This window comes from Copadichromis virginalis, linkage group LG7 (assembly GCF_057382275.1).
Source record: "Copadichromis virginalis isolate Kocher_CV1m ecotype Utaka linkage group LG7, C_Virginalis_male_GT1.1, whole genome shotgun sequence".
Taxonomy (NCBI): domain Eukaryota; kingdom Metazoa; phylum Chordata; class Actinopteri; order Cichliformes; family Cichlidae; genus Copadichromis; species Copadichromis virginalis.
Genome location: NC_140624.1, coordinates 49,667,328 through 49,689,237, shown reverse-complemented (window position 1 = coordinate 49,689,237; position 21,910 = coordinate 49,667,328). Strand labels below are relative to the sequence as shown.

At 39.8% G+C, this 21,910-nt stretch overlaps 1 protein-coding gene across 2 annotated transcripts in view; it reads left to right on the top strand.

Annotated features, from left to right (window-relative positions):
- The first annotated feature begins 354 nt into the window (after window positions 1-354).
- Window positions 355-21,910, top strand: part of dym (dymeclin) — a 59,278-nt gene continuing 37,722 nt past the window's right edge. Inside the window, exons 1-8 of one of the 2 annotated variants that reach the window (XM_085463919.1) lie at window positions 355-580; window positions 1,597-1,803; window positions 6,293-6,345; window positions 6,557-6,650; window positions 8,260-8,396; window positions 9,165-9,231; window positions 12,257-12,382; window positions 15,463-15,602. In XM_085463919.1, coding sequence (XP_085320045.1) covers window positions 1,664-1,803; window positions 6,293-6,345; window positions 6,557-6,650; window positions 8,260-8,396; window positions 9,165-9,231; window positions 12,257-12,382; window positions 15,463-15,602 — 757 coding nt within the window. In that variant the 5' untranslated portion in view covers window positions 355-580; window positions 1,597-1,663. Of the gene's footprint in view, window positions 581-1,596; window positions 1,804-6,292; window positions 6,346-6,556; window positions 6,651-8,259; window positions 8,397-9,158; window positions 9,232-12,256; window positions 12,383-15,462; window positions 15,603-21,910 lie in introns of both variants that reach the window. The other variant, XM_085463918.1, reaches the window with a different exon arrangement.

Here is a 21,910-nt window from a genome sequence, read left to right as displayed (position 1 = left end):
ATTCAAACACGTTCACCATGATGCTGACCGGGCTGCCAATTTTCCAAGATGCCTCAGGACACCCCATAATTCGAAATATATATGCTTAAAATCACCTAGCAATAGCCTAAAATAAAAGTTGTTTTTTTTTAAACATATAAACAACATGTACTGCCACTATTATTTTTTTTAATCTTATGTTATTAATATATATTTTGCTGTTAGTTTACGAACAGCCGAAACAATGCGATAGCATGGGCATGCACTAGTTATTAAAAAAATGTAAAATAGAGAAGTTATAAAAATAGAGGGCAGCAGTTCTATAGCTTCCAACCAGACGAACACACGAAGAAGATGTAGTAAACGCCCATATGTCGTCATTACGCACAGGGTGGCTACGTGGAAAACATGGAGGAAAGGAGTATGTAGAGTAAACTTAACTGTCTGAATTACAAAACAATTTCAGACCCTTTCCTTTGTCATTCGTACTTAATAAATCAACTGGACTAAACTTCAGGTCACTTTAAAAGACAGTAGTCGCCCCTGAACGGTCCTGGGAATCGGCAGAGCCGCGGAGAGCTGAGAGAAGCGTTTATGACAGGTAAGCTGAGCGGTCAGCTGGCTGCTCTCTGTATATGCGTTATTAACCACTGGCTAAACCAAAGCACTCCTCAATGAGAAATTTATTAGCGCCTGTTTCATTCTTATGTGGGACTTTGAGTTTATATTGTTTACTGTGAAAACTGCTAAGCTGCAGGCTATTTCCTGCGCTTGAAATCAGTATGGTCAAGCTAACGTCGTGCAAGTAGATTTAAAAAAAATATTTAAATAGTGTCATTTAAAGTAAATGTTGAAATAATATAATGAATATGAAAACGTAATTTTAGCTCTTGCTGGAGAAAGAAAAATTGTCCTTTATGGTTTAGCACTGCAAATATTGTAAATACTGTACTCCACTTCACTTATGCTGACTACACCTGTGTGTCTAAGGTGTGTCGTTAGAAAAAAAACAAAAGCCATGTCCTGGTTCAGTGTGTGTCGTCCTGCTGTGATGCTGTGAACTTTGGCTTTCAAGGATGAGTTTGTGTTTGAGTTGGTGAGATCTGTTTTACAGGTTTTGTAATGCACGAACATGAAGAACCAGGAGTGTATATAGACTGGCTCTCACTCGTATATAGCACTCTTGCGCTTAAGCTCTGAGAGCACTTTATACAGCACGTGTCATCACAACTTTACACACAGACACACTCACACATATTCATACAAGCACATTTTATATGTCTAAGTGCTTTTAATCAAACATTTACACTCCAGTGAATGCAACTCTGGGTTCAGTGTCTTCCCCATGCAACCTGCAGTAGCCAGGGATCGAACCTATCCAATTGAACCACAGTCATCCCTGGCACCCCTGGTGCCCTTGTTTCTTAAAGCCCAAAGCGACAAGGATGGCCTCTGTCTATTCCTATTTAGATCTGAGTGTAGGAGATGTATAAATGTAAGCAGAAGCTCATTCATTCTCACATTAACCTTAATGAACTTGCTAACTCTGTAGTTAATTTGAAGCCCAGTTGTTTATTGTTTGTGCCTCCAAAGATTAAAGCATTTTCTTTGTCCCAGGTTTTGGCATATGCCTGGTGAAAAAGCAGTGAAGAGCAGCGAGTCTGGCTGAGCACAGCCAGCAAAGATGGGAGCCAACACCAGTCAGGTCAGTGACCTGTCCGATAATCCCAGCCTCAAGGCCCTGGTGGGCACAGAGTCCATATCGGAGAATGACCCTTTCTGGAACCAGCTCATCTCCTTCACCTTCATCAGTCCCACCAGCAGGTAAAAAGGAACACTGTGTTAAGGCACACACCTGAAATTCAATACACCTGTCAGCCATCACATTAAAACCGCAAACAGTCATTGCAGTGTTCTGCTTTGTCTCCAAGCATTTATGTTACTTTAAAAAGACCACTCACATTAACATTGTTGCAAACCAATTACACCCATCCATGGCAACTACAATCCCCGATGACATCCTACCCTACTAGCACATTAGTCCCATCAGACATATCTAGGATGTTCCATAGCCAGCCCAATAAACAATTGCCCCACCTCGCAACACAATCGGGTGTGGGGAGGTGTCCACATAACTTTTACTTGGCATCACTCTGCTCGTTTCAATTACTTAATTAGTAATTTATTAGCTAAGTCAAATAATTGAGGCTATGACATCTAAACACCACTTTACTGTACTTTATAACTTTTATACACAATGTGACGCTTTAAATCACTCAGATGAAACCTTCACATATCAAAACCAACAAAACAAGCAGTAAGTCAGGAAGGCAAACAGAGTGGAGGAAAAATTCATATTGACATAAGTGAATTTTCCTGGGTTGCAGCCCTTAGATACCCTGATGTTTTTAATAATGGTTTGTTCCCTCCACCACAAGGGAACAAAGCCTTCTAGTTAGAAAGTCCTTTTAAGATTTACACCCGAGATTTAAGATTAAACTGTAAACCGGAGGTTTGCAGAGATCACCTGAGCAATGATCTAACAGGGCTGCTGATCTGCTTGGCTGTGATCAGACCAGTTAACCGTTAACGTTTAGTTCCTTTGTAAACAGCACTGAGAAGGAAAGGCACCTTGTTCTCGCTTTCAGGTGGACCATGACTGATTGACTGATGTTACATATTAATCTACTAATGTTGTGATGTTTTCCATTCATAAAATAAATATAGCTACAGTATCTACCAAGTAACAGAAACAAAAGGCACATGTAACATTTTGCATTCATACTTAGTGTTTGTCTAAAATAAGACTGAGAAATAGTGTTGTCTGTATTAAGGCAAAAAGTTGAGCCCTGTCCAAGTATACAGCAAACTGCTGTATACTTGGACAGTGGGGGTCGGTCATGAGTAATCATCACTTCAAGTCGTCCGTTTGAACATTAAAATTTCTGGTGTTAGTTTCTTCCTGTGTGTATTTGCCCTTACACTCTAATTGCTGCTCAATAAGATAAACACAAATAGCTAAAATATCAGGTTGCTGCTATATTGAATCAAACTACTGAATGGTAATTTATAATAACTAGTGCTCTTGGAGTGCTGTGTCTGCTACAGAAGGACACACAGAGATTTCTTAACAAATTTTGTTGTATGACATTTTAAGAAACCTCATGTTCACCCTTTAATGATGAAAGTCATGTGAACCCATTGAGCACTTGCAGGTTCAGAAAGTGGAACATTGTTGCTTTTTCTAATGGCTTGGTTACATATGTAGCACTTTCATGCAGCGTTTTATGCGTGTCATTCTTCTCCAGTATTGCAACAGTGGGTTTGGCTGTCCCTAATGGCTCTACTTCTGTTATTTGTTCAAAGGCTTATAACCCTGTAGTTGTGTAAGGCACTTGGCCTTTAAACAAAAAGAAATAAATCTTTAATTATTTAAAACGCAAAAAGTCACATGGTGAGACGTGATCAAACAAGAGACCTTCAAACTGATTGTTTGTGGACACACATCTTTTTGCACAATTTCCTCTTGTTCTGAAAGTTGAATGATGGCCAGTGTCACTGTCTTTGTGCCATGATAAATAAGTAGTTGAAGCCAGCAGCTAGCTAAAATAGCACAGAAACAGGAAATGGTGTAAAGTAAAATTAGGTGTAGGTCAGGATAAGTGTTTGCTGTTGTCATGGTTACATTTAAGAGTAATAGTATGGGGTATTGTTAATGTAAAAGATGGTCAAGTCTGGCACCACACTTAATCAGGTTCCCACCAACTCTAAAGCTGCTCACAGGAATGGTTGTCAATACAGCAGAAGAACAGACAGATTTCTCAAAGTATTAGGAAGATAAACCACTAATGATTTAATTACTAATAATCTGAGAAAACTCTGCCTCTTCTTCTGTTCTTCACCTGTATTGACAACTGTTTATCTGAGTGAAATGGAAGCGCCTGCACGTTAAACTCAGCAGCTGCGCACACCAAAAAAGCCATCGTGCACACAAGAGTGTCTGCTTTGGACGTGCTGCTACATGCTGCTACAGTTTTACAGTCTCGTGAGTAACTCTCTGCTACTTACTATACTTTCACTGTCTGAAGGCAGAGCCGAAAGGAGGATGGGGGTCCTGGGGTCCTGTGACTGGTCACTTTGATGGACTCTTCAGTTTACTGGGTTACACTGAGTGACGGAACAATGTTTTAAACTTTGTTTTTCAAATTGTAAACAAATAAAGTTGTCAAATTAATCATCAACAGTCACTGTTTGCTGTGCAGCAGTGAAAATACAGACAACTGTCCCGGTAATGTTAAAGAAATATTTTAAACCAGAGAATTCTAAGGCAAGTTCTGAAGCCTCTGCACTGCTGTCCCATTAATCTGTTGTACAGTATTACATATCGTCTATGATTTAAAAAATTAAAAACAAAAATGTCATACAATGATCAGGAAAGGAATTTTGCATCAGAATCTGGCAATTGTAAGTTTGGCCAAAATACAAACATTTAAACCTGTCAACAAAAGGTTGTTCTGTCTGCAGCAAACAGGTGTAACTGCACATACGTGACTAGATGGGAGTGCTTCAAACATGGCCTGGAATTCTACAGTGTTTAAGTACAGAGGAGAAATGGCTCTTTAATATTGTTTTTGCTAGTCTCTTTATGAACTTTAGGATTTAAACAAACAAATATATAAACTTACCAAACAAAACTTAAAATGATTTCTAGAACATTGTGACAACAGAAAGCAGATGCTCAATCATCCAGGTAAGTAAATCCCAAAAAGTTGATTCTGTTCATCTGGACGTAGCGTTTTTAGTGGGAGAAACATTTGATCAGTGCTTTGATCAGTAGTTGTTGATCAATGGTCATGAGAATTTGCCTACTAATGATCAAGGAACTCACCTCCCAGCCCATTGTTCATTCATTGGTGCTGGTTTCAGGCATTATGCAAATGTACTGTTTATAAGATTGGGGAAACCTGCAGTCAGCTGAGACTGAAGAAGTCACTTGGATGAGTGACGGAACGTTTCTCCCACTGAAAACGCAACATCCAGATGAACAGAATCAACCTTTTGGGATACAACAGACATGACTAAAGTTAATCATGTGGTTAGCGGCACAGAGATAACCACAATGCATAAAAAAATTAGACACCTTGCACATAGCGGTTACAAGTATGCTGTGTAATATAGTTATAAGAGCCTTTAGATTTCCACAGCATCATAGCAACGACCTGAACTGTTTGTTAGACACTAGTTCAGACAAATGAGCTACCTACCAACAACAGCCTGTCACATCTTACTCTCCTATCCACCCCACAGACTGTCTGTTCAAAGAACCTGAAATATTATCTGGATGAACTATTACAGTGGAGCCCTGTAGCCAGATGTGTACAACTGGTAGCAACAATAAACTATTTTATATTTGTTCACATTTTATAAAACAATTTGATCTTCTTCTTAGAAATTATGTGTGCCTCTCGTTATGATGATTTTTTTTTTTTTTTAAATGATAGAAGCTATGTAAGATCGGGAAAGCGTTCTTATTTTTCATATTGTAAACAAATACAGTGTTTCTTTCGGTTCTACATCGTAACTCAGTTTAACACAGTAACCTGAAGTGTCCATCAAAGTGACCAATCACATTAGAGCCCCGTTCTCTGTAGGTTCTGCCTCCAAACAGGTACGTTTATTCGCGCTAGGAGGATTTCTCTCCAAGCACCGAGCTACTGTGAGAATGTAAAGCTGTAGCAGTGCATGGAGGTTTTCATTGGTAGTGACCTGGATGGACAGGGTTGGAGATGAGTATAACAGAGGGACAGCGCAGGTTGAGCATTTTGTAAACAAAATCAGGGAGGGAAGTTAAGTTTTGTAGGTTTGGACATGTGCAGAGGACAGAGAGTGGACATCTTTGGCAAAGGATGCTGAATATAGAGCTGCCAGGCAGGAGGAAAAGAGGAAGATCACAGAGGAGGTTCATGGATGTGGAGAAGGACATGCAGAGGAGGGTGTTTGGTTTAGGTCAGATGGAAGCAGGATGATCCACTCTGGTGACCCCCAATGGGAGCATCCAAAAGAACAAGAAGATGAGCGACCAGTGCCTTTAACTAAACCATGATTTATAACTGAGTCATGCTCTGTATCTTTGCATGTTGTATGTATTATTCAGACATTTGTTTAACTTTGTTCTTTTTGTCCCTGTTGACTTGCATCCTATTGTTGTGTAGTACCTTGAGTTTCCAGCAGAGGGAAGGTTACTCAAGCAGTCAGCTCCTTCTGTCCATTTTAACCTGACTTGTTCTCTTCTGTTTGTTTTTTTGTTTCACAGTGGAGACTCTAAGTTACTGGAAGAAGCTGTCATACCCCTGGCCAAGATCCTCAGTATGTTAGCTACTACATAAATAATTTCACATAATACGTGTTTATGGAAGAATATGTCTGAGTAGTCCCAAAGAAAACTGACTTCTCAAGAGTTTGAATTTTAATCATAACATTTAAGTTACTGAATGCTAAATTATCATATTTTGAGGTTTCTGTAGTTTATGTAAAGCTTTTAATAATAAGGTTTTGTCCCCCCCCCCCCCCCCCCAAGTTGAAAACAATCCGAGAACGGGGAACTTTGGCGCTCTGGTGAGAATTTTCCTGGGAAGAACCAAAGAGCTGAAAATCTCTACAGAATGCCAAGAGTGAGTATGAGAACCTCAGAGGGGAAGTACTGACTGTCAGTGATGGATTCAGTGCAGGCCACTTATTGTTTGAGAGAGAGAGAGAGGAACGCTGAAGTAGTTGCACTTTCCCATGAGAAAAACTGCAGAGGTATAACTATCAACATACATATGTGGCAATAATCAGCGCTCACAGCCAAAGCTCCATTTCCACAGAGACCGACTCTGCCCAAGTCACCAAATGTTTTGGGTGGGAACTCTTCCTTCTGTGCTGAGCAGCATTAGAAGTTGGAGTTATTGCTCCTCTTCTCTTTTTCTCACATTTCATAGCAGGTCTGTCCCACAAATCCACATTTTCTTGGTGTGACATAATTGGTGTGTGCAAATAGTTAATTGCAGAGACTGACATACACCTCAGTATTGGTCTTTAGTGGTTGTGAAACTTGGCTTGCAGTGGGTGGTTTCTTTCGTGTTTGTTTCTCAAACTTATGCAGTTTTGGGGAGTTACTAGGTACATGTAACGGAATAATTAAATGCAAAATATGTTTAGTTTATTCCTTTTAAAAAGGTTTTAAAAAGGGGATTAAGTATGTTGCTTCCTGTTAAGTTACACTTCTTTCTCAAAACCCAGAGCCTTAGGTTGGGCATAGAATCCCTCTTAAATGTGCCACATCACAGATGAAGGGAGACAAAGCAGCTAAAGTTCCTCTAGTTAATTTTCCTTTGTCAAAAAAGAGGTTTTCCCCTACTAGCAGAGCTTTCCAGATGTTGGGCAGACTGTTTTTTCCCCACTTAAGGATCTGCTCATGCTGTAAGGATTGCATTTACATATTTCTAGGGTTTGATAACGGTGTGATCTGGCTGCCTTCAGATGCCTTTGCACATTGTGTGTAGATAACTATCCAGGTAAACATGTCATTTTAATGTCAGCTGTAAATGGCATATCAGAGAAGTTATGGCCTAGTTTTGAGCATAATGCAAAAATTCTTCACCCCCAGCTTCTTTGTGGTCGTGTCACAGTGATAATACTTCAGTCAGAGCTACTTTGCATTTAAGTTTGGATACAATCAATGGATTTTTACCAGATGTTTCAGAATCAGCCCAGAAGTGTCACTGCGCTCCACAGATGTTAAAGTAGTGCCAGGTCTGTTCTTACAGAAGCCACTACAAGCTCTACAAGGCACCTGAGGAAAGCAGGAAGCGAAAGATTAGTTTTCAAAAATAAAAGCCCTCATACACATGAAACACTTTTAAAATGTTCAGTGTGTTTAAAGCTGTATAAAAGACAAAACTGTGTCAAAGACTGAGCTTCATCGACATTGCTGGAGTTAGAGTTAATCAAGAAACGCTTAGATTACGAGTTCGCAAAGTTTTTATGCCAATTTAGAGCTTATTTATCACTTTTACTAGTAGCAGATGAGCATAATATTCAGCCATACATACTTTTATTGTTACACCCATAGGCTGTGCAAAGACTTGCTATTGGCTCACTCTCAGTCATCTGAGAGCCCTGATTTTTAGCTGAAAAGCTGCCACTAGTAATTTTTTGTTAAATGAAATGCAAATCCATCTTTTAACCACCCAGAAGCATGCCCATGAGATGTCTTGGTTTTGTTTTTCTCTTCCACAGCCAGCTTTTTATCTGGCAGGCCCACAATGCACTGTTCATGATTCGCTGTCTGCTCAAGGTCTTCATCAGGGAGATGAGTGAAGCTGAGCTGCACCAGCAGTTCTCCTACCAGGAGAGGGCACCAGGATCCTGCGGAGGTGAGCTCCAGTATCTTTTTCACAGGCAGGGCCACAGACTACACAAAAGAGTCAGCTTGAAAAGATTTTGCTAAAAAAAAAAAAAAAGGTGCTCTCTTAGAATCAGTAGCAATGTTGAAAATTTCTTGAGTTTTTTGCACTTGAGTGCACCTTACGCAAAACGTCACGTTATCTGTTAGGAAATCTTCAGCATTCTTTACGTTTTTGGTTTCCAAGTGAGTTCTTGGAAGTGAGTAACAGAGGTTATGGCCTAGTTTTAGATGTCTCATATAATAACTGTCAAATGTACGAGACTTCCTTTCATACTTAAGCCAATTCTGAATGTCTCTTAAATTGAATGAAGTTGAATTAATTGGTCTTTGCAAAATGGTTTATCCTTCCATCAGTTTCTTGCTGCTTATGTGAGTTCAGGACACACTAATATAATTAATTATGTCATTAGGAATTATCGTGCTAAACTGCTGGAAAATATGATTTAACATTAAACAGTTTTAGACTTTGTTGTTCTACCGGTTTGTCATCATTTGTTCATCTTTTGCAATTATAATCATGACGAAAGTATGAAATGGATTCTGTGTGATATCCTTATTAAATAGTACTGTGTTATTTCCTCTGTTTAATGGACATGAAAACACAGAGCGACCTGTGGGAACTAAGGATTGGATTAGTGGCAGATTAGTCGAGCAGAGTTGCGACAACTAACCTGATACTGTCTTATATTCAGTGTTTTTCATATATTTACTTTATCAATCCCTTGTGGAGAAACAGGAAGTGAAGACCTTCTTGAGGAGCTGCTGTCCAACCTTGTTCACCTGATCGTTGAAGTGCCGCTGCTGTAAGTCTCTCCCGTCTTTTGCGTGAGGAAAAAGGTGAATTAAACACTCTAAAAAGGTCGGGCATGTCAGAGCTATTCTGAAACGGTGAGAAAGATGCTTACAGCCTAAATGTTTGAAAACATTGCCTGAGTGATTGGACTTGTAATAGTCCGTGATCACTTGTTTCCCCCTGTTAATATGAGTAGCATGTTAGTGACTTAGGAGCTAATGAAAAGCAGTTTGTATGTGTTGTTCTGTTTGCGTGCTGCGCTTGCTTATTCTTGTCTTGAGTCACTAACCAAGAGAAGATGAAATCCATTAAGGAACACGGCATACTGACATGCTGGAACTCTGATGTTGGCAACATGGCGATCCGAAAGAGCGAAAGTGTTGGTTGTTTGGGGGAAGAGAAAAAGCTTGGAATGAAAGTTTAGGAGCATTTCCAGGGAGTGGGAGTGGAGGGAACATAATGTTTGAAAAATTGTATCAGGCTTTAGTCCCGCTGGGCGGTGTGAACACAAACATCCTCTGTGTTTACTTATCAATAAGTGAATGATTTTTTAAAAAGTACACGCAATATGTTTAGAAAAGCAATCTCCTCGAGCTTTTCAAAATAAATTTGTCGAATCATGATTGACGTCTTCTTGTCACAGCATCTTCCACTTGTTCTGTGCGTCGTTCCGGATACCTTCTCTCACCGTCTGCCTCTATTTTCTCTGCACCTCTTCACCTTTCGCTCTCCTTTTCTTCTCTTGTCTCCAAACATCAAACTGTGGCTCCTGTGTAAATGCATTCAACATTCCAACATTATTCATTGTTCCAAGCTTAAAATCGCTCTCTGTTTTTCTTCCCTTCACCACTTTGTGGCTGTTAGCCCATTTCCCCTCTACGTGCTCCTGGCTTGGATGGGAAACCCACCATTCTTTTAGTTAGCTTCCCCCAAGTCCCAAGCAGACTCCTGTGCCTTTTTTGTGGCTTTGTCTCACGAGTACGAGAGTGGTTATTTTTCCATTCACAGGTATCCAACTAAAACAGTAGCTGATTGGTGACAAAGTACTTTGCAAAGCTAAAAAACAGCACGCAGTAATGGAATTAATTTCAAAACAGAAATTTAAGTAGCCCATAAAACTGGCTTAAAGAGTGCAGTGTGCATGTGCAGACTTCACACAGAGCTTCTAAGTATGTACTGGATTCAAAAGACAATGTTTTGACATGACTGGGCCTTTATCATGCACAATGCACTGTTTCTATGCAAACTGTGAGAGCTGATCTGTCCGGGTGACATAGGCTCCAGCTCCCCTCAGCCCTGAATTGGATATTAGTAGTATGACAAATGTTTACTTAAATTAATTACAGAAATATTATGTAAGAGTAGGTCACGGATTGTAGGTTCTGATTTTTAAATGGCTGAACAGGAACAACCTGAGCTTCTTGTATAATATTACACTACAGTATATACACTGTAGTATACAGGGTGGGCCATTTATATGGATACACCATAATAACATGGGAGTGGTTGGTGATATTAAAGTCCTGTTTGTGGCACATTAGTATATGTGAGGGGGCAAACTCCTCAAGATGGGTGGTGACCATGGTGGCCATTTAGAAGTCGGCCATCTTGGATACAACTTTTGTTTTTTCAATAGGAAGAGGGCCATGTGACGTGCGTTCACCAGATATCAACACGATTTCGATCCGCTCCTCACGTGTTTACCTCTTCGACATGTCAATGGCTGTGAACAAAGAGAAACTTGTAAATAACTCATGAAAGAATAAAGTTACGCTGAAACCAAGCACACCATTGTTTTTCTTGTGACATTACCAATAAGTTCGATGTGTCACATGGTCCTCTTCCTATTGAAAAACCAAAAGTTGTATCCAAGATGGCCGACTTCTAAATGGCCACCATGGTCACCACCCATCTTGAGGAGTTTGCCCCCTCACATATACTAATGTGCCACAAACAGGACTTTAATATCACCAACCATTCACATGTTATTACGATGTATCCATATAAATGGCCCACCCTGTGTTTCTAACTAACTAAGCAGCTCATTTTCTTTCTTTTGCCAATACTTTCTTTAAAGATACAGCAAATCTTGGGGTCAACGTAAAATAAAGGCAGATGTGAAATGTAAACGTTTGATCAGAGGTCAAATGTGACGTGATATTTGGATGCAAACTGTAATGTGATATTTACAATCCCCATATACCAGTATCATTTCCCAAATGTTGCCAATACAAACAGACAATTTTAAAGATAAAGCTTCAAATGAAAAGTTGACCTTATTCGACCCTGATGAAAAGGTCAGAGGTACAATGTAATGTGATAGTTATAGGTTATCGATACAAACAATGGCAATAAGAAACATAGTTTTAGATGGCTCTATGTAGCATTATTATCACCTTCAGATCAATCTATTGATAGTGAAGGAGAGATCAGAGGTCAAATGTGACATGATAATCTTGATACAGCTATTTCTATATGTTGACAATATATGCCACACTAGTAAAATCATAGTTTCCAAGTTAAAAGTTTTGTCCGTTTTCAGCCAATAAACAATGGAGTTTATTGGCAGAAATCTAACAGACAAACTAAAAAAATCATTTTTCGTCACTGATTAATAGGAAGAAGGCTGAAAACTGAACTAAGGGCGCGTACATATGAGCATCATTTTATAACTCCGTGACCTGTAGTGTGCTAAGAATTGGCATTTTAGCAAGGTAGGAAATGTACTGTAGAGTCTGGATTTTTTGATATAAATGGATAAACTGTTTACAAAAAAGATGTTTTTAGTCATAAAACGGGTCTGAAAAGAACCATCAAGGCATGATATGTAGTGCTGCCACCTTCAGCTAACTGCAGTGCTCTGTCATCCTTTTATGAAGAGATGTTGACATCAATGCAGCCAAGAGAGCATATCAATCTATTCTGTTTGAAAGCATGCATGAAATGCTTATAGATATTATTTTATGCAGATGTTTAGCTATAAAATTGAGTTTGTTTATTTACATGAACTCTTTGTGTTACATTGTTTTCTTTAGTGACATCACCTATAGCATCCTGTTTGAGGCAGTGACCGTGCTGCTGGTATTCTTCTCCTATCAGCTCTTCTACAAAGACATCCTCAGAGATGGAATTATATACCAGCACATCATGAAGGGACGATGGTGAGGAAACACACTCGCTCACACTCCACTGAAGACTACACTTAACTTGAAGTGCCCATATTAACAGAAAAGGTAGAAATGGAAGTGTTTTGTATGTGATTATGTGCTCACAAGCCACTTTATTAGTTATATCAAACTGGTCCCCCTTTTGGCTTGCTTGACCTGCTTGAATTCTTAGTGGCACAAATTAAATCTGGGTACCCTGTGGTCATAAAAGGATGGACATGGTCAGCAACAATCCTCAGGTAGTCGCAGTGTCTCTAGAAAATCTCCCCAACAGCATTGCACCATCAGTACCTTGAACTGATGATGCAAGGCAGGATGGATCCATCCTTTCATGGTGTTTATACCAAATTCTGACCCTACCATCTGAATGCTGCAAAGTTTTTCTTCTGTTATCCAACAATTTTGCGAAGTCCATGCAACATAACCTGACAGGAGTGACCCCCGGTGTGCTCTTCTGCTGCCCCACCTGCTTCAAGGTTCAGCAGGTTGCATGTTCAGAGATGCTCTTCCACAAAATGTTGCAATTTGAGTTACTGTTGCCTTCTTAAAGCAATTTGACCATTCCCCTTAAGGTAGGGGTGTCCAACTCCAAGCCCCAAGGGCCGGTTACCTGCAGGTTTGAGACAGCTGATTTAAAAGGCTAAATGACCTCCTCAACATGTCTTGAAGTTCTCCAGAGGCTGGTAATGAACTCATTATTTGATTCAGGTGTGTTGTTCCAGTGTGATAAAACCTGCAGGCACCGGCCCTTGAGGCCTGGAGTTGGACACCCTGCCTTAAGGCCTTTTGACCCTGTGAACTGCTGCCAACTGCATATTTGCTCTCTTTTTATACCATCTTCTGTAAACCCTTGAGATAGCAGGTTGATTTAAACATGCCTAAATGAGTTACTGTCACATCATTGGCTGGTTTCAGGACATAGTATATATGTCTGTCTTCCTCCCTTCACCTCCAGCCAGTGGCAGCAGATGACTGCCCCTCCCTGAGCTTGGTTCTGCCAGGGGTTTCTTCCTGTGAAAAGAGTTTTTCCTTCCCACTGTCACCTAGTGCTTGCATCTGTTTTTTGCTAATATTGTAGAGTCGTTACCTCATTATAAAACATCCCTTGCGGTGACTGTGATTTGTGGCTATATGCAAATTAAATTGAATATTTTTAATTAATAAGCAGCTGAATAGGTATATCTATTAAAATAGTCACTGAGTGTATCTACATGACTGCGCAGTGCATGTGCAGAACGCCTACAAAGCAGCCAGTTTGGCAAACCTTAAAATAAACAATGAGCTGCTGCTTCACAGTCTGCCATTTTTGTTCACTTGCTAGAGTGGCTTGTCTGACTCTAAAACGTCTAAGCAATGAGCAAAAACACCAAATGTTCTGTTGTTGGCTGCAGACCTGCACAAGTCTTCAGGCACATCTGAGAAAACGAGACTCAGTGATTTATTTTTGTTTTTGATGATAATTCCACAGAACAACAGGGTGTTTGCATGCAGCATGGCTAATATCGTTCCACTAGCATTGATGCTTGTCACTGTCCAGAGCTATGGGGAACTTATTGTATTGTATCATTGAAGCTTGAAGATCCTGTTTGGGCAGAGGAATAAATGGTTATAATACATGTAATTGTGACAGGGGAAAAATAGTTGCATTGAAATATTTATGCGGTGGTTAACGGCTTGACTTCTGCAGGATTCACAAGGTGTTAGCCAAGAGCCCTCAGGCTGCTGTGCCATACTATAAGTTGCAGTCCATAACTAATGTTTATGCCAAATCAGCTGATCAATAGATTGCATTTTTTGGGAGGGGAGCTAAAATGTCTGAACCTGTAAATAAATGTAATAGGGTTTTTTGTATTTTTTATAAATACAGCCCCATAATATTTTTGTTTTTCAGTCAAATAATCTACTCACATAAAATTAACCTGTTGGTTGTCCTTGTCCCATTTAACTGATACCAAAAGAAGAAAACAAAACTAATTTAGCCAATCACAGCCACAGCAGTGTGAGAGCGAAACATTAGCCTGTTTATTATAATAAATGTTAATGCAAGCCTGTACATGGAAATGGTTTTCTTGAATGTTATTAAATTTAGATAACTGCTGTATTTTGATGCATTTTGTTTGAGTCCAATAGTTGCAGTTTAGACTAACACAACCAAAGCGAGCACTTTGGCTCAGTGGATTGAAGTGATGAAAGGTTTTCAAGTGACAAAACAGCTTTGAAGGCCATCTAATAAGATTTAGTGTTTCCAGAAAGTAAAGCACAAACAGTGATATTAGATCCACAAGAAATTACAGCTTACGTGTAAAGAAGGGAAAACTGACTAAGATTGATGCCCAACATAGACACGTGTAAATGGAGAGCGGGTTGTTAGACGTGGCTGTAGACACGCACCTGCATGCACATATGTGCGTTTTGCTTTCTGCTGCACTGTGAAGAATATGGCGTGATCAGCGACTAGGAAGGTGCTAAGGCTGACTTTGCAAAAGAGCTGATTTTTTTTCCTCTCTCTCTGGAGAAAATCCTCACAATCTGTTCCTATTCTGTTTCTAAAATTAGCATTTGTTGTCTTTAGCAGGTAAGGAACACTTTTAAACATGACCAAATAACCCCAGTGCTTTTATTCTCAGAACTTTTGCGGAAGGCTTCACTTATTATATATCTAATAAAGAAAACTAAAGTGCTAAAGATGAGAGTGATTGTCTCCGTGCCTCCTTATATTATTCAAAACCTTTATTGTTCAGCCCTTCAATTATTCACACATGATCTAATTTTAAAGAATTGAAATAAAGCTAAGACCACAACTGTAGGGCTTTATTCTTTATGTGTGCTTTACTTTTAAGGCCTAATCTAAGCAGTGAATATAGAGACAAATGATGAACCCAGTACGAATGCAGCTACTACTCCATACTCTTTGTGATGCAAGAAAAAAGGGAGGATAAAGTCAAATAAAATAACAAGCCCAATTTCCTTTGACTTTTCATATGCGCTGAGGTATAAATGTGCATTTATGTCTCACATTGAGTCCGAATGTCCAGTTTTGTCTTTTTAAAACCGTTATCATCCCTTTTCCACAGCATGTGTTTAACCAGTCGACTGGTGAAGACCCTGCTCTACAACTTCATAAGGCAAGAGAAGTGTCCTCCTCCTTCAACCCACATTTTCGAACCAAAAGCTGAGGGCGGCTTGCTTTATGGTCTGGCGTCAGGGGTGGCAAGTACGAGCACACTCATCAACACACGATAAAAAAAGGGAAAGCTTAATTATTATTGTATTTACTAATCAGATTGCTACCCAGATAAGAAGGCAGATCCCACTTTTTGTGTGTTTATGTTTTTATTGAAATATCTTTATTTTTAATTCGTAGTCAAAGTGTGAATATTTAAACAGTTTACTTTGTACATTTCTGTAAAACTTTGGTCATTTTCACACCTTTAGTTTGTTTACTTGTAGCTTTTCCCCGTGGTCTGATTTGTTTTCAGATGAATCAAAATGTGTCACTGAAAACTACGTGACAATGTTCAGTCTGCTCACTGGCCGCATGTATCTGTGGTGGGGTGCTGTGTTCTGGACTATTGGAGAACTCAGAGAATTTATGTTCAGTTCACGGCTAGTTGCTAGCCTGCACAGACCTTTGCACATCTATGGTACCTTCCCACACTGAGAATACAAAGGATACGAGGCTATGAGAGGTTTTTTAGCTCTACTGTGTTCACACCTACACAAATGAACCCCACCAAGAGGGGAAAACTAATTACTTTGATTTAAACGGACACACTGCAGGTGTGAAAACGCCCTTAGATTACTGTATTATTGCATTAGGGGACTGTGGTGAGCTTTTCAGATGCAGTCACCTGTTTTTTCCTTCCAAATTGTTGCCTAAAATGAAGCAGCGATGTGTCTAGTCACATCCAAAGACTCATATTTTTCCCCGTCTCATATTGTTTCTCACACATACACACACTGCAAAAAAATTCAAATATAATAATTTCTCAATAACATGCCAAATTGAATTCACTGGCTGGTTGGGGTTTTCCTGTGTGAATTTAACTGGGTGCCTACTTTTCTGTCTCCATAACGACTCCTTGTGTTCCTCACCCATTTTTGTCTTTTGTTCTAGTGATGTTGCCACTAGCAACACATCAAAATCAAACTGTTGGATTAACACATCCACACGCCGTAAGATTTATACATTACAGTTATGTTGGGGTGTGGGGGATTTTATAAAATATAAACTGACCCGACGCATCTGAGAAATAAAAGTGAGAGCAACGCTGCTGAAATGAATGACAAAAAAATGAGCGGATTTTTGTTGTGTGCATTTTTAGCTGGTAATGTGCACTGTGTGTGCCTGTTTCAGTGTGAGAACAGGGCCGGGTTTCCCCCACGGATAAACGGTCTTTGTCGGTTGTTGGTGGCAGATTCCTATCAGTGAGCCATCACCATTCAAGCCAGCCTGTCTGTCTGTGGCCAGTGATCAGCTCGATGAGTTATGGTGCCCTGTCCTGTTCTGTAATCCTCTAGAGCCTGTCTGTCTGCAGCCGCCTCCCTTATACACACACACGCAGACCAACAAAGACACAAGCCCTCTTATGCTCAGAGCTCAGAAACAACACTTGTTTTCTTTCTCTGTCTCTGTGTCTCGTATGCATGGAGGCATTTGGCACTGACAGAATATACAAGTGGGTGTTATTCTGAAAACAGTAACTATCAGATGACTTTCTTGAACTTCGTTATACTAGCAAACGTTTGGCTAGTTAGGAGAATTAGACCAGTTTCACAACTGAAGGGCAGTTTGCCCCTCGTGGTTGGGATTGCTCAGCTTGCGAAAACGATTATATAAAGTCATCAGTCGAAAATAACTGATGATATTAAACTAGACTACAACTGTTGAGCCATGCAAAGCTATATTTATGCAAAATAGTGCTCTGAGTTGAATGATGGCATTTATGTTGAGCCGATTTCATTTTATCATCTCAGTCTACTGAACTAAGTAGCACAGAGGACAAAATACAGCTGAGGCAAAGAGCAGTATTATTCATCTGTATTAATGTGGCCGTGTACTAAAGGATGTCACAGAAAGATTTCATGGGTGAGAAGGATACACATGCTTTGTTCCTGTACTTGAGTAGAATCTTCGTCTATCTGCGCTTTACTGGAGCGTTTAGCTTTCTGACCACATTTTACTTTTATTTGTTACATCTGTACTTTCTACTCCTTGCATTTTTGAAACGTGCTCATTACTTTAGGTTTAAGACATTTGAGGAGAGTTATTGTTTCCTGTGAATGAGTGCGTTTCCAACAATAAACCAGTTGGAACCTAATAAAGGAAACAATAACACAATCTTATTGATGTATCCATCACTGAGGGTTATTGTAAAGGAAGAGATCACTCAGGGGGTTAAAGTGACTGCGAACGATCCAAAATGGCGTTTTTGGCGCAGATGTGTGTAAATTGTGGTAATGGTATTTCAGCAAATAGCTAGCACTACAAATGTGGAGAAACATTTTTGAAGTGGAAGGCAATATTTCTAATAGCTCAACAAATATCAGCAAACGCACAAACTGTTTCTGTGCAGTTTTCCCACACAGTGGGTATGCTATTCACAGTTGTTTTATTTCTTAAAGAAAGGAAAGAATGTGTGAGGAGTTCATTTAGAGATGTAACCCCTAAACACACACACAGTTTGGTCTGGACTAGTTATGACCAGTGTTGGTCAAGTTACTTGAAAAAAGTAATCAGTAACTAATTACTGATTACTTCCCCAAAAAAGTAATCCGTTACTTTACTGATTACTTATTTTCAAAAGTAATTAATTACTTAGTTAGTTAGTTACTTTTTAAAAACACGATTTACAACCTGAAGAGGTGATAAAGTGATAGATCTTTCAGCCCAATTCTACTTTTTTTGCATAATCCATCATACAACATGTAATCAAATGGAAAAGTCTCTTTTTAAAACTTGTTTTATCAGTTTTAATCTTTTAACTTTATGCATCAAGCAAAAATTTAATTATATGCAACATTCTCTGACTTGAATAAATTAGTTTAAGATTTAAACCTATTTTCTACACATTCCAGCCCATAAAATAAAATATTTTTTGTGTTTACACTCACTCTTTCAAATAGATGCAAGTAAAACACAGCAGAAAATAAATAAAGTCAAAGACTCAGCTGTCCTGTTGCTCTATTTTCACCTGTAAAGCAGGACTGCGGTAGGCGGAGGTTTACCCTGGTGCAGGTGTGCCGCGGTCAGTGGAAGAATCCGCGAGTTTCTCTGTGAATTTCCCATTACGTCATTTTGCACTCCGTGCTTGCTTATGGAATCAAACTCAAAGTAAGGTCAGTACTTCCACGCTTTAAACGCTGCACGCTCATACTCTCTCCCACAATCGATATGTGATCCATTGTTGATCTGCACACAGCTGTTGTCACTAACTTAGGTCACTGTCACTGTCATGAGACATTCTCGCAAAAAATCACGGTTTTAGTAACGCAGTAACGCAGCGTTCCTACGGGAAAGTAACGGTAATCTAATTACCGTTTTTGCAATAGTAATCCCTTACTTTACTCGTTACTTGAAAAAAAGTAATCAGATTACAGTAACGCGTTATGACACTACCTGTTTTGTTTTTTTTATACTTGCCATGCCTAAACACTTGAATCGTGGACAGATTTTTTCCAAGAACCAGACACTGACCTTGGCAAAGCAAGGCAGTTCTTGAGTTTCTTTGGCATTTTAATGTCTAAGGGGTAGGATGTCTGTCACACACTCTGCTGTCTCAGTCTGAGCAAGCGTCTGCAGGGGGGATTATCACCCAGACTGGCAACTCAGGAGCTTTTCCTCCCCTCCTCTTCACTCCCCTCCCTCTGCTTCCATAGGAATTCAATTGGTAATTAGCCTCCAGGTGCTGATAATCAAAGGCACTTGTTTAACTGATCAGCTGCAAGTGTGACCACCTCTATAAAAGGAAGAGATCTATCCGCTTGTTCATCTGGACCAAGGAGGAATGAATTCAGCAATGATCTAAGAGAAGCAATTGTCTTTGCCCTTCAATCAGGGAAGGGTTATAAAACTATTTCAGAATAACTGGATTTTTCACAAGTGGAAAACTGTTAAGACAGTTGCCAAACTTCCTAAGAGTGGATGTCCCAGCAAATGTACCCTGAGGTCAGACTGTGCAAGGGCAGAGAAATATTTTTAAAAAAAACAAAAAAACAACTACATCTCAGACTCTTCAGGACTTAGCAAGTTCATAACAGTCCAACTAGAAGAAGACTTCAGGACTGTCATAAGAACAGTCATATCAGCAGAGCTTAGGTTTGCAAAGTTGCATCTGAACAAACCACAAGACTTCTGTAACAAATTCCCCTGGACAGACAAATCAAAATGGAAATGTTTGGCTATAATGCACAGCACCATGTTTGGTCAAACATCCAGCATATCAACACAAACACCTCACACCAACTGTAAGGCACGGTGGTGGGGGCGTGATGATTTGGGCTTGTTTTGTACCTTGCAGGCATTGAGTCAACCATAAACTCCTCTGCGTACCAAACTATTCTAGATTCAAATGTGAAGCTATCTTTGAAGCTTGGCCCAAATTGGGTCATGCAACAATATAGCACAGCAGCAAAGCTACAGCAGAATGGCTGAAAAAGAAGACAGTAAACATGTTTCAGTGGCCCAGTCAAAGTCCAGACTTCAACCTGATTGAAGTGCTGTGGTGAGACCTTAAGATAGCTGTGCAAAAATGAATGCCCGCAGACCTCAACTGAACTGAAGTAGCACTGTAAAGAAGAGTGTCTCGAAACCCCCCACATTCATGTACGAGACTGATAAAGTCATACACTTTATCATACAAGTTATTGTTGCTAAAGGTGCCTCTACAAGCTACTGAATCATGGAGTGTACTTCTACTTCCACATTCCGTCTTCTGCATTTTTGGCTTTGTTTTTGTTAAATATGTAATGACACAAACAGCTTTCTGATTCTGCAGTTTGTTATCTGCAGTCTACATGATTAATATTGAGTTAGCAGCAGCCACACAGACACGCTATGTGTACGTGTATGTGACATTATTGGCATAGCGCACTTAACAGAAAATGATACATTTCTAGCTTGGACTGGAGACTGCTCTCATTTTGCTATTAGGAGTGGAGGATTTGTTGTGGCAGAACTTTGTATTATCATTATGACGGTTACAAAATCTGTGGAATGTTCTCATATGTCGGATATGTTTATGTTACCATGGTTTTGGATTGCATTTGGATAAATGCGCTTTGAGCATATTTTTTGTGAAGAAGTGTGTTTATTTAACGTCTGCACAACATGTTTCCCCACATGCATTTTTTTAAAATAATCATCAGAGGTTTGACATATCCACATGCGCGCATGTGTGTGTGCGTGCATGTGTTTGTATCAGTGTATCTGCGTGCTTGGCCAAAACATTGGGCTAAAGCCCTGAAGTCATATTTCATTCACTGTTATGCAAGTAAATAAGTAAGTAGCACACTGTGTCTGTCTCTGTTGACCAGTGTCTGTCTGCGCTGTGTTTTTAGCCGTAACTATGTGGAATCCTTTCCAACTCCAGCTCCCTTCTCTAGTGTCTCCACTGAGGTGTTTACATGTTCACGTTGCTCCTGAATTAGAAAAGCAAAAATTTCACTCGTTTCATAGAGATTTGAACTCTTGTATGTTTTTTTTTGTTTTTTTTAATAAGCCTGCTTCTATTGCTGGAATTACTGCAGCTGAAAAATGACAGTCGTCAGATGTTAAGGAGTACAAGCCAGCTTAATTAGGACTGAAATTTTTAAATATAACTATGTTCACTCCATTACTACAACCTGCATTATGAACTGCATCAGAAGAAATAAAGTGAGAGTCGAGGTCAATATCAATTCATCTAGGTGATCTGGACTTAGAGGGTTTTCAGCCCACCTAATGTTTTGATTTAAATACTCTGTGCGCCAGTATTCGCGTGTCTGATGGCAGTAGTCATTATGCAAGACTAAGGCCAAGTAAAGCAACAGCACCGCATGTTCTGTTGCAGAAACTTGCAGTGTGGTCTGGCTTTGAGTTTCTATAGACTGTGGGTGCACATTGTGAGGAGAAGTGCAGATAATGAAGAGGTTGTTTTGGTAACATGCTCATCCTGCAAGTAAAGTAAGGTTTTCTGGGGGCATGGTTTGCATGTAGCACCTTTCAGCACCCCCCAAGTCCTAAAGCCCAGATTCTCATTTCAGCGTAGTAGCCTCTGTGAGAGAGTGTGTGACCTTCTCTTTTCCTCACTTTCCCCTTCCTCCTCCTGGTGTCCTCCTCCTCCTCCTCTTTTTCCACTGGGCAGCTGGCCAGGTCCTGAGCAGCCTAAGCAGGGTAGCATTATTGGGTTTATGTGGTGGGCAGGCAGACAGGCAGAGGGAACCAGGCCAGATGGCTAACAAACAGCACCCACTAAGGTAAAATAGAGCTGTGTGTGTGTGTGTGTGTGTGTGTGTGTGTGCGTGCGTGCGTCAGATATAGTG